Source organism: Neltuma alba, unplaced genomic scaffold (genome assembly GCF_004799145.2).
Source record: "Neltuma alba isolate B1F8T4 unplaced genomic scaffold, ASM479914v2 tig00001391_pilon, whole genome shotgun sequence".
Lineage (NCBI taxonomy): Eukaryota > Viridiplantae > Streptophyta > Magnoliopsida > Fabales > Fabaceae > Neltuma > Neltuma alba.
This window is the reverse complement of record NW_021632442.1, coordinates 118,528-130,415: the sequence shown is the minus strand read 5'-3', so window position 1 is coordinate 130,415 and position 11,888 is coordinate 118,528. Positions and strand designations below refer to the sequence as shown.

At 35.1% G+C, this 11,888-nt stretch overlaps 1 protein-coding gene across 2 annotated transcripts; it reads left to right on the top strand.

Moving 5' to 3' along the window:
* Positions 1–8,022: 8,022 nt before the first annotated feature.
* LOC114756420 (magnesium transporter MRS2-5) lies at positions 8,023–11,882 on the top strand. Of its 2 annotated transcripts, XM_028945362.1 has the most exons (7): positions 8,023–8,175; positions 8,943–9,530; positions 9,793–9,863; positions 10,466–10,594; positions 10,677–11,021; positions 11,337–11,384; positions 11,488–11,882. In XM_028945362.1, the coding sequence occupies exons 2-7, from the start codon at positions 9,101–9,103 to the stop codon at positions 11,716–11,718; spliced, it is 1,254 nt and encodes a 417-aa protein (XP_028801195.1). In that variant the 5' UTR covers positions 8,023–8,175; positions 8,943–9,100; the 3' UTR covers positions 11,719–11,882. The 2 variants fall into 2 exon arrangements, with proteins under 2 accessions (XP_028801195.1, XP_028801204.1); XM_028945371.1 differs by lacking the exon at positions 8,023–8,175 and having other exon boundaries at positions 8,405–9,530.
* The last annotated feature ends 6 nt before the right edge of the window (positions 11,883–11,888 follow it).

Genomic DNA, 11,888 nt, shown 5'->3' with positions numbered 1-11,888 from the left:
AATACCTGAAGATGGTAACTAAACCAAAAACGTGTATGAATTCTATGAAAGTCAGTCCCTCAACAACAGCAACAACAAAATTTGCCCGACGAAGTTTTCTCAGGGGTTTTATCAAATGATTGGTGTCTAGGACTATCTGTCTGTGAACAACAATTTTTTCCGGAACAGCAAGACCAGGAGCAACAGTGGAAACAATTGGACGTTGAGCTGGATGTCTTTTCAGAGGCTTTATCAAGAGATTGGTGTCGAGTATTATCTGTCTCTGAACGGCAGCAGCAAAAGCAAGACCCAGAGAAACATTGGAACCAAATGCAACAATGGGAAGTTGAGCTGGAATTCTTTTCAGAGTCTTCATAAGATCGCTGTGGAGGACTGTATGTCAGTAAACTCGAACATTTGCCCCATGAACAGCAAGACCAAGAGCAACATTTGAAGCAACTGCAACAACTTGAAGTTGAGCTGGAAGTCTTTTCAGAGGCTTTATCATAAGATAGCTGACGAGGACTATCAGTATGTGAACAACAACGAGTACAACAAAGCCAAGAGAAGCACTGGCACAAATTGCAACAATTTGAAGTTGAATCTGAAGTCACTTGAGGACTATCTGTCTTCACAGAACTATGATATTTCACTTCTGATAAACTGAAACAATTTCAAACAAGTTAAATCAATGAGCTTAAATAGATTGAGGTGAAACTAAACAAAAGGACTTCCTTGAGAATCGAAGGACAATTACACCCTATAAAGTATGTACAGGGATCAAATCAGATAACAAGGGCATAATATTGACCAAAAGGAGATAAAATTCCAAAATACGTTGAACAAAATGAAATAGAGAAGAGAGAAAAGCGAAGTGCTATAAAGGCTTTGAATTTGATGTTAAAAATGTCTCATAGGGTGGACCAAAAGAAACATACACAGGAGAAGCATGCCAACAACAGCAGAGCGCCAAACTACATTTCAGGCAGGAACAGCTAGGCCATGAAAGGCAGCAACTTGGCAACTTAAAGCGGCAGAATTCCTAACTAGAAATGAAACAGCAGCATAATGGTTCTTCCTGCTTTTTTTCTTTGCAATGCACAGAGGTTCTTGTTCTGTTTCGGCTGAAGAGGTTCTTGTTCTTAGATTATAGACATACAGTAATGCATGCACATTTTGTGGTATGGGAACAGATGCTCAACATAGAAACATAGTGACAAAATTGACATTTAGGTTCTATCTACTCTTTATACTGTTGCAGGATAATAAAGGTATACAAGTTTCCATCAATTAGTGCAAATCACAACTACAGGAACGTGCATTACGTGTTTATAACATATTTTGTGGAAGTGAAATATAATGTAAATGAAAAATGAAATAGGCTCACATTGGTAGAGCAGAGGACTGCGCTCCGATTCCATTGCCATGGGAGTTGTAACTTATGGCTGGATGTGAATTCTTTATCTTGTTTTTGTTTTTATCAAGGCTTCTTTCTAACTCGAAATCTTCATCTGACATTTCAGTTGTTTGTGAGCCCTCTATATCAACGCTCTTTCTGCAGGTGTCTATGTCCTCTATTAGAACCGAAGGCTGTGGGCTAAACATATTCAACTCACCAGATTTAGTCACTTCAACAGACTTGCGCAATTCAGGGGCTGTAAACAAATGATCTCTGGCAAGACTATGGTTCCCTAGTTGAATGCTAAACAATGACTCATCAGAATCATTGGTCCAATCCATAGGATTTGTATTGATTGCAAAAACTGAAGATGGAATCCTGTAGGAATCATGTCCTGATGATCGATCCATCACTTGGACAGGGGGGGCAATAGTTGGGGACATGCTCACATGACTACGGTTCAAATTGTAACTTGGAGATGTTGATGCACGAACTGTGAAGTCCTTGTCAGGTTCAGAATTGATAGAGCTCTGACGAGAGACATCACTTTCTTCATCTTTTGATGCAAATTTAGATGCTGAAGATTCAGCAAAGCTACTTTTTCTAGTTTGGAAGAAATCATTTGATGATGATTCTGATGAAGAGGAAAAACTCGATGCTTCATCTGGAACCAATATGCTTTTAGCGTCATTGGGATCTGTTTTTAAGTAATCATTGTTGCCACTTCTTGATATTTCAAAGTTTGTTCTTTCACCTCCAGTGCTTTTAGACCTCCCATGAGAGACACCACTATCTTCATCTTTCAAAGCAGATTCAGATGCTGACGATTTGACCAAGTTAACTTTTCTAGCTTGTAAGGAATCATTTGATGCTGATTCTGATGAGGAGGAGGAACTTGATTTTCCATCAGGAAACAATATGCTTTTAGTGCCGTCGGTATCTATTATCAAGTAACCATTGTTATCATTTCTTGATATTTCTGGGTTACCTCTGTCACCTCCAATGCTTTTGGAGGTCACATGAGATGCATCTATCTGTACACCTTTTGATTCAGATTCTGATGCCGAAGATTTGCCAAAGTTAACTTTTCTAGCTTGGAAGAAATCATTTGATGATATTTCCAACGAAAAGGAAGAACTTGAGGTTTCATCTGCAACCAATTTGGTTTTAGTGCCGTTGGTATCAGTTTTTGAGTAATCATTGTTAACACTTCTTGATATTCCTGGGTTTTCTCTTTCACCTCCAACCTCAACACCAATTAACTCTTCTGAATCCACACTGCTCTCACGCCCATCACATGCCTCGTAATTTAAATCAGAAAGATTACCAGATCCTTTTCCATGGGGAGTTTCTGAAGATCCTTTTACATGCTTGTCATTTGTGTTCACATTAAATGTCTCCGTAAGCATTACTGATCACTTTCTTGCCCTTTGATAACTCCTGCATGAGTGCATGAATGCATAAATTACTACTGGTCATGTTCCAAGTCCTCAATAAGTGAAATTTGCTGACCTTATTCTCACCTTTTAGGTCACATTAGTGTGAGGAAAAATGAAATAGACAACTGAAATTTCCAAGTTAGGGTAAAGGATCATTTTATGAAAAACAATAAAAGAAAATGAAAGAAAAGCAAAAGAAATAGGTTCAGTCTCAACAAAAAACTATGCAAACAACAATTCTTCATCCAATCGAAAGCAACCTCAAAAAAAAAATAAAAAAATTCAGGAAATATCAGGGCTTCGCACACAAATCGTTTACGGCATCCCAGTATCCCATTGCAAACATTTCAATGGAGGAACGTAAAATCCCATCGGGTGGACGGTTGTTCCACCGCTTATATTTCATTTCTTCTCTAACGCAACTTCGTTCAATTTCAAATACATTTCCCTTATTTTCTCTCCCAGTTGTAAGAAGCAACAATCATAAAAGCAAAGGGACCCATAAATATGTCAGAGTAACTTACTGAGCACGTCAAGCCGCAAAATTTCATTAGCCGGAAGCGGCACCGGCCAATCAGCAGTCTCCTTATACCAATTCGATCTACAATTCGCAACACATTTCCCCAAATAAATTGGAAAACAAAGTTGAAGTGTCGAAATTCAACATGCATTAAAAATTTGGACAGCAATAACCCCGTAACTTCAAAACCCAAAACGTACCGGATAAAACACCTCCCTATTGGTTACGGAGATTCGTGGGAGATTGACGAATCGGATCAAGATCGATTGAGAAACTAAATTTCTGCTGAAGATATGTTCGAAGCTGTCTGCATACTTTCCTTTGTTGGCTGCATTTCACCCTCGTAACGAAATTGGTTGTGGAAAATTGGGCTAACATAGCAACGCCAGCTCGGAACTTAAGACCATGTGGAGGATTTGACGAGGAAAAGCCCCGCGGAATCATCGGAGTTTCTGATTCAGTTCTCTGAGTAACGGCTTCTGCGTTTGGCGCCATATCCACGACAAACCCACTCGGTCCGTCTTCGATCGGGGCGTGGGTGTCGTCGAACAGTCGAAGGAACACGCGCTCCCCCCCCCCCCCAAAAACAATTTGTACACTCATTTCTATTTTATCAGAGAAAATCAATGGCCTGCCCTTACTTGATTGGAAACTCGATCTAAAGATTGTAACTCAATTTTTATATTAAAATATTGATTCTTATATTTTAAAAATAAAATTGTTAAGGAATTAATATTTTAAATGATTAAACATAATTGAATCTCAACTGAGTCAAAACTATCAGGATTAAGGAACATTGAAATAAAATTTTGCACTGAAATAAAATTTGATTAATTTTTCTTTTTTATTATTACGAGGGGTATTTTAGAACCTTTTTTCTAATGACATAAGAGGTAAAGCAATGTTTTAATGGTTTTTAATTTTAAACATTTTTATCTCTAATTTTATTAACAAGTCTTTTAAAAAGTGTATGTAATTATATATTTTTTAATATACGTAAACAATATTCAAAACACTTTATAATAAAAAAACTAGAGGAAGAGCCCATGTATATACGCCCTGTTTAAAATTATAAGTCATTTTTAACTAATTTACATTCTTAATAATTTAATTGATATCATTAAATATTTTTTGTATTATCCTCATATAATGTAGCGTCTCATATAAGAAATATGAAAGGTCTGATGCTCAATTTTTAAAACTCGAGTAATTTTAAAAAATGTTATTAATTATATTTGAAAATTCAAATATACCTTATTATTTTAAAATATAATACTTCACAATAAATGTCTTCTAATTTGGAAAAATTGGTTAAATATCACTATTTGACAAATTAATTAGGGAATAGGACTTGTAATAAATGTAAATGTGTGGGGCCTTAAGTGTCAGCAAGTATGATAGTAAAAAAAATTACATTATCCTGAAGATGTTAATTACATGTGACGAATGCTAAATATATACTACCTCCCATTTTTAATATAAGTCCTAGTTTAATTTTTATTTTGGTTCTAAATATAAAACCCTAATCCACTTTGTTGCTCATATTTATGTATTTTTTTTCAAGATAGTCTTTCTAATAATGATAATTCTAACCAATATACTTGATTAGCAAGGATATTTTAGGAAAAACAACATCTATTTATTACAAAATAACTTAATTTATTTTCTTAATCTTCTCAAATTAGTCAACTAACTTTTATAATTAGAATCGAACGTAGTATAATTGATGCTCATTTGAATATGACTAATTACATATTATGGATTTGTATATGACTTATTACATATAATTTAAATTAAATGTTATATGCAAGTAAGCATTGGTCATATGCCTATTTACATATGGGTTTATTGTAACTTATTTGCAGAGGATGTAATTCTCTCTCAGATTTGTGCTCTATATCTTCATCTATGTGTGAATATCTTCCACTTTGCCTATAAAAGAAGATGTATACAGCTCCCATCAGTGGATGCAATTTTTTTAGTTGCGTGAAATCTTTTCTCAACTATGTCCAAAAATGTTCAAAATGAAAGACAATTTGCGCACTGCTGAGCAGCTGAAAATGAGTTGCTTCTCCTTAATAACTTGGGTACAAAAACAAATTTTAAGGACCTTTGCAATAAATATTTTAATGGGTTTTCTTTTCAGCAATTTTTTATGGATTAACTTTTCTTTTACATATTAACCTTTTTGTGATTATATTTAAACTATGGGTTAAGATGCAATCAGTATTCTAAAATATTTTCTCGAGTACAACCACTACTATAAAGTATTTTGTAATGTATCCAGCATCTTAAAATAATTTTTTAAGTGCATAGCACAGTGAATTATTTTTTGCTGCATTTAGCACCTTAAAGTAACTTTTAAAGATGCGTCCAACATTCAAAAATATTTTTTGGTGCATTTAGCACCAAGACAAAAAAAAATATTTCAGGGTTCTGGATGTACCTAAAAAATATTTCAGGGTGTTGGATATATCACAAAATATTTCAGGGTGTTAAATACACTCTAAAAAATATTTCAGGACACTAGATGCACCTAACCCTTTAAATATTTTATGTATTTTAATTAATTATATTATTATTTTAACTATGATTGGTTAATTTCAATTTAGTCACATTAAACCCTTGTCTTGATTGGATGGGGTTGGTTTCTAGTAGCCAAAAATACTTGTAGTTTAATGATATAAATGTTTTTTATATGCCTCTCGTCCTATTTCAATGAATATGCCATTTTATTATTTATTTATTATTGTGTTGACTATTAACTTTATTTTTCCTCTAATCCATAATACATTATAAGTTATAAAAAATAGTTTGGTCCAAAATATAAGTCATTATATTTGAAGAATAATTAATTAATATTTATTTGTTAATTTTGTATCTGTAATTAGTGTTTAAATGCAACTCTTTATGTTTCTCTCTCTTTCCTTTGCAGTTTCATTCAATGTAGGTAAAGTCACAAAAATTTTCAATTTTAAAACGTATTTAATGAGTTAATTACCATTTTTCATTGTGACGAATTAGATGAAATATATTAAACAAGAATACACTCCTTTGATCTTATTTATAAGTCACTTTCAATATGTTTTACATTGACAAAAAAAAAAACTTAAACTGCATTAATCTTCATTTAAAATTTACAACATTTTAACTTTATTTCATTAATATATGTTATACTACATGAAAATAAAGTCAATATAATAATAAATGAAGAATAAAATTATGAAAAAAATCACAAAAAAGACCATCAAAATTGAAAAATTATAGATATGGACTCGTTTACAAAAATTGTTATCAAAACTATACTTTTATTGTCAAAACCCAAAGTAATATTGTAGCAGGTCCCTATTTAAAATTTTTCTATTTCAGCTGTCTTTTGTTATGATTTTTCTTAAAATTATTCATATGAAAATTTTTTTTCCCTACTTTATAATTAAGATCATTTTTTTTTGTCTCCTGTCCTATTGACTAGAGGAGTAATTACAAAGTTATTGAATTTCAAAAAATGATAGAAGTGAATAAATTGGACCCGAGGACTAGAGACTAGATGACAAGTCACGGTTGGATTGTTCTTGGAAGCCCATATATCCCGGCGAATGCTTATGACCACCAAACCGTTTAAAAAAGCCAATAAGAGTTATTTTCATAACTCATAAAATCATAAATTCAAGTCCCATTACTAATATAAGGATCTTGTTAATAGGCAATTTGTATATTGTTTCTGTAGGCACTTTGGGAACCTAAAATGATCTAGAAACGCAATTCACCTAAATATTTTGATACAACAAAAAAATTGTTTGAGAAAAATGTCATAGAAGTCATTTTAAAAAAGGAAAGAAATAGACAAATTTACTTATTATAATATTAAAAAAAAACCAGGCACTATAATAATATATAGGGAACAAAAATGCATATAAATTTTTAAAAAACGGAGCAAAAATGTCCACGCCATTAACTGCTTCAACACGGACTGTTTAAGGAGAATATATTAACTGAAAAATGCTTATGCTGGTGCATACATGTCATAATAGAAAAATACTCAACTTTTCGGCCATGGTGGAATGGGATTAGAACGCCTTCGAGAGATCAGCCCTAGTGAACTTTTTCGGCCATGGCGGAGATGGAGAAGTAGAGAGCGAGCGTGTTGAGGAGACGAATGGCAGCAGCGAGGAGGGGAGGCTCTTGGAGGGTATGGCTGATTGGGGAGGAACATGAAGAGAGCTGGTTTTGCTCTTCAAAATTCAAAATCGAGCTGAAAGTGAAGTGGCATGTTTTTACTGGAGGACAAATTACGTTGACACGATATGGGACTTTAAATAAATAAATAAAAAAGTTAGGAGAAATTGTAAAAAAAGATTTTGGAATTGCAAAAAACACAGATAGGGATCATTGACAACTTCACTATAGCTTTTGACAATAATAATACGTTATGAAGTTGTCAAAACTGAAAGTGAAGTTGTCAAGAGTTTCTATCTGTGTTTTTGTAATTTCAAGGTTTTTTTTTTGTAATTTTTCCAAAAAGTTGCTGTCATCTTTCAGAGTTAACGAAAATGACGTTTTTACTTTGTTTTCAAACGTTGATGGACATTTTTGTCCTAACATTGATAAATCTGTCTTTCCACCCATAAAAAAAATGACATGGGGTCTGTCTCCTTGAGGCTCGCTTCCTCACGCACGGCACGCGCGCAGTGGAGCCGATTCGCATTTCGCACACCATAATTTCAAAGCATCCAAACTGAGAGGTACACTGTGAGCTTTTGTGCGCTGCCAGATACTAATTATCAAGTTTGTTTTTATTATCGTCAAGGCAATTCCGTTTCGAAGTTCCATTTTGTAAGGTAATCCATTAGTACTTGTTGAGTGTTTATTAATATCAGTGACTATTTTGTAAGTTATGTTTCCTCTTTAAACTTTCCTCTGGGGTTTCTTTGATTTCTCGCTGCTTCACTGGTGCTCTTTTTTTTTTTTTTGACGGCGTTCTGTCTTTTGCTCTGCTTCCTTCATCGACGTTATGAAAGCATATAATTCTTGTCTGAAGCAATCAATCAGAGCAACTGGGTATCGAAATTGTGAAATTTAGGATTTGTTGGGTGTCGGAGGTTTCCTGCAACCACTGAGAATCGAACTTACTTCCTTCGTCTGACTTGTCCTTAAGCTGATTGTCAGTCTAGGTATAGAACATTGACGGTTAGTTGATGCTCATGAAATCAAATACGGGTTCCTTGTAGACGATAGGATTAATGTTTTTGTCTGCTTTCCCATAATCGCAGCCATTGTTAACTTTGTAACAACTCAAAAGAAATGGATGAGGTAACTCTGATCGTTAAGACTGAGTCTTGCTTATTTCTTCCTCCACTCTCGATGCACCCCTTCCCCCTTCCTCTACCGTTTTCGAGAAAATGGATTGACTAGATAAACAGTGAAATGTTTCCTTAGATTATTCACCAGCTAGTAAAAGCAAAGCCCTACCCCCTCTTTCCTCATTTCAGCGGGGGTTAAAAAGATTATGGTTCTTTGTTTCTTACATTTGGTAGTTATTTTAATATTTTAATATAATTCCTTGAACTAATTAGCTTATTGTTTCAATCCTATATTTCGATCTTAGGGGTCACTGAGAAATGCACAAGAGATGGGTCATATCAACTGGTAGTTTTGGGTAAAAATCATTTTGTGTTGCTAACTTTGTACTGACTAAAAATGGGCACTGCCATAGCCGAACACACATCAGATCAGCAGCGCAAGTAGTTGTGAAAGGAAACTCCAATGGAAGAAACACGAGGCCGGGCTTATCCATCCCGTCAATCTGAATCTACCTCATCTCATGATGGTGGTGCAAGATCTGACGTCATTGGGCATGTGAATCATGGGTCTAATGTAAGAGGACTGAAGAAAAGAGGTCATGGAAGTCGTTCTTGGATAAAAATTTATCAGGATGGAAATTCGAAGACTGTGACACTTGACAAAGCTACTATTATGAGATGTTGCTCATTGCCTTCCAGAGATCTCCGACTATTGGATCCTATGTTCATTTATCCATCTACCATATTAGGACGGGAGAAGGCTATTGTAGTCAGCCTTGAACAAATCCGATGTATTATAACTGCTGATGAGGTTTTTCTAATGAATTCCTTGGATGGAAGTGTTGGCCAGTACAAGTCAGAATTATGCAATCGGCTTCAAAAAGAAAAATCTGGTAAGGATGTAGTTCTTTCTGCTGCCAAATATTGACATTTGGATGAGGCGGACTGGTGGGAAAAACAATAGAACTCGAGATTAATAGAGTTATCCTGTGGTCATATCTGTTTTGGTATTATCAGGGATAGAAGTAAAATGATACTGGAAAATTTGATTTCTTGCCTAAAGACAATATGTTTCCAACAAACCACCTATGATAATGGCTTTGGTGGAGGTAGCAAGTGCATGAAATTGCTTATCGTGTTGCCTTTTTGATACAGATGATCTGCCATTTGAACTCAGGGCACTGGAGCTGGCTCTGGAGTTGACATGCTCATCTTTGGATGCCCAGGTGAATTGACCTGTACCTCTAATTATTGAAGGGACACCCAGGATATAGACTTGATGAATAATTTCTACGTGTTTACTTTTTATATAAAAATAGCAGCAGAGTTGATAGGCCTGGTAGTCTTGTGGTTTTGTGACTATGGTCTATATCATGCATGGTAAAATATTTATTGGCAGGATTTTATTAACTGTCCTATGAATATCCATTTCCTGAAAATTCTAGATGACCCAGAAAACCTAATATTGAATGCTCTCTTCTGTCGTTCTTGTTCCTTTTGCTTTATTCAAGATCTATGCTTTGTTTTCTGTCCTTGCCTGTTATGAGGTGCATAACACTGTACTGGCAAGAAGGGGCAGTCATACATGATCCCTGTAATGTTCCCCCGGTTGCTATTGCTAGTCTTGTTGACTACTATCACTGCACCACTGTCTCAATCTTTACCACTGAGCTTACCCCGTTTTACCAAGTGAATCTATGGCCTCACTGGGTATAACTTGAGTTTCTTTGACTTGAATTTAGCATATAAGTGTTATCAGTTACCAGCTTTAGTTAAGTGACGATTTCATCTACATCTTCTCACGTTAAGAAGGCTCTGGATTTTATAGGTGAAGGAACTAGAAATGGAAATGTATCCTGTACTAGATGAGCTAACCTCATCCGTCAGTACTCTTAATCTAGAACGCGTTCGGAGATTTAAAGGCCACCTCCTTGCATTGACTCAACGAGTCCAAAAGGTTTATAAGGATAATTTTCTTGCCCTTGAATGTGATATTTTCTTCTATTGCCTGCAACTAGTAATCTGTGTTTGATTCATAGGTTCGTGATGAAATAGAGCATCTAATGGATGATGATGGGGACATGGCTGAGATGTGCCTGACTGAGAAGAAGAGACGATTGGATACATACCCTTTAAGTGATCTTTTCCTTCAGACGCATTTATCAGGATCTGGAACAGTGATTTCAAAATCAGCTCCTGCTTCACCAGAGCGGACCTTGAGTGGCGCTGAGGTGTTGCAAAGGGCTTTCAGCAACATTGGAAATTCAAGTAAATATGGCAGCTTAGCTGGTTCATCTGATAATGAGGAAAAGATTGGACCACTTGAAATGCTGCTTGAAGCGTACTTTATTGTCATTGATAACACTCTTAATAATTTATTGTCGGTAAGATATATCTGAGTTTCTTGTAGTTCTTAAGTTTGCCCATATCGTAAAATTACAGTATCTTTATGCTGGATTTTATAGTTTTTCTAATAAATAATGTACTTATAAGGATTGACTTTGACCAATCAGCTGTTGGGTAAGAAAGTTGCTTGTGTGACTATCTTTGTTCTTGTGGCCTCTGAATTTTGCTACTGAATTTTTTTCCCCTGCACGTCATGGTTGATGCAAAAATAATCTGTCCATGAGATGCATAATTTATTATGTAGCGTGCTTTGTGTAGATGCTGAAAATATTTTTCTTTTGTTGGTGATGCAGCTCAAAGAATATATTGACGACACTGAAGATTTTATCAATATAAAATTGGTAAGCCGTGATTGACAAGTTTAGCATTCTGCTATCTATTCCTTTTCTCTTTCACAATATAAATTATCTACCAAATAAAATTCACACTCAATATATATGACAGGGCAATATTCAGAACCGCCTAATACAATTTGAGTTGCTTCTAACAGCAGCTACATTGCTAGCCACAGTATTTGCTGCTGTCACAGCAGTTTTTGGAATGAATTTTGAAACCACTGTATTTGACCATCCCTCTGGATTTCACTGGGTTTTGGTAGTTACTGGAATTGGCTGTGCATTCGTATACTTCTCCTTCCTATTCTATTTTAGGAACAAGAAAGTGCTTCCAGCATAAATTGTAACCTGCTGTAAATAGTAAACACTATACTGGATTGTATATCTAGTAAAACCGAGTCGGTCACAGAACTCCATGATGAAAGATAGGACAGGACAGATTACACCAGACTCATCTATCTGGTGTTGATGGAAGAAAATCTACCCACAGCTTTAACAAGTTGGAACACG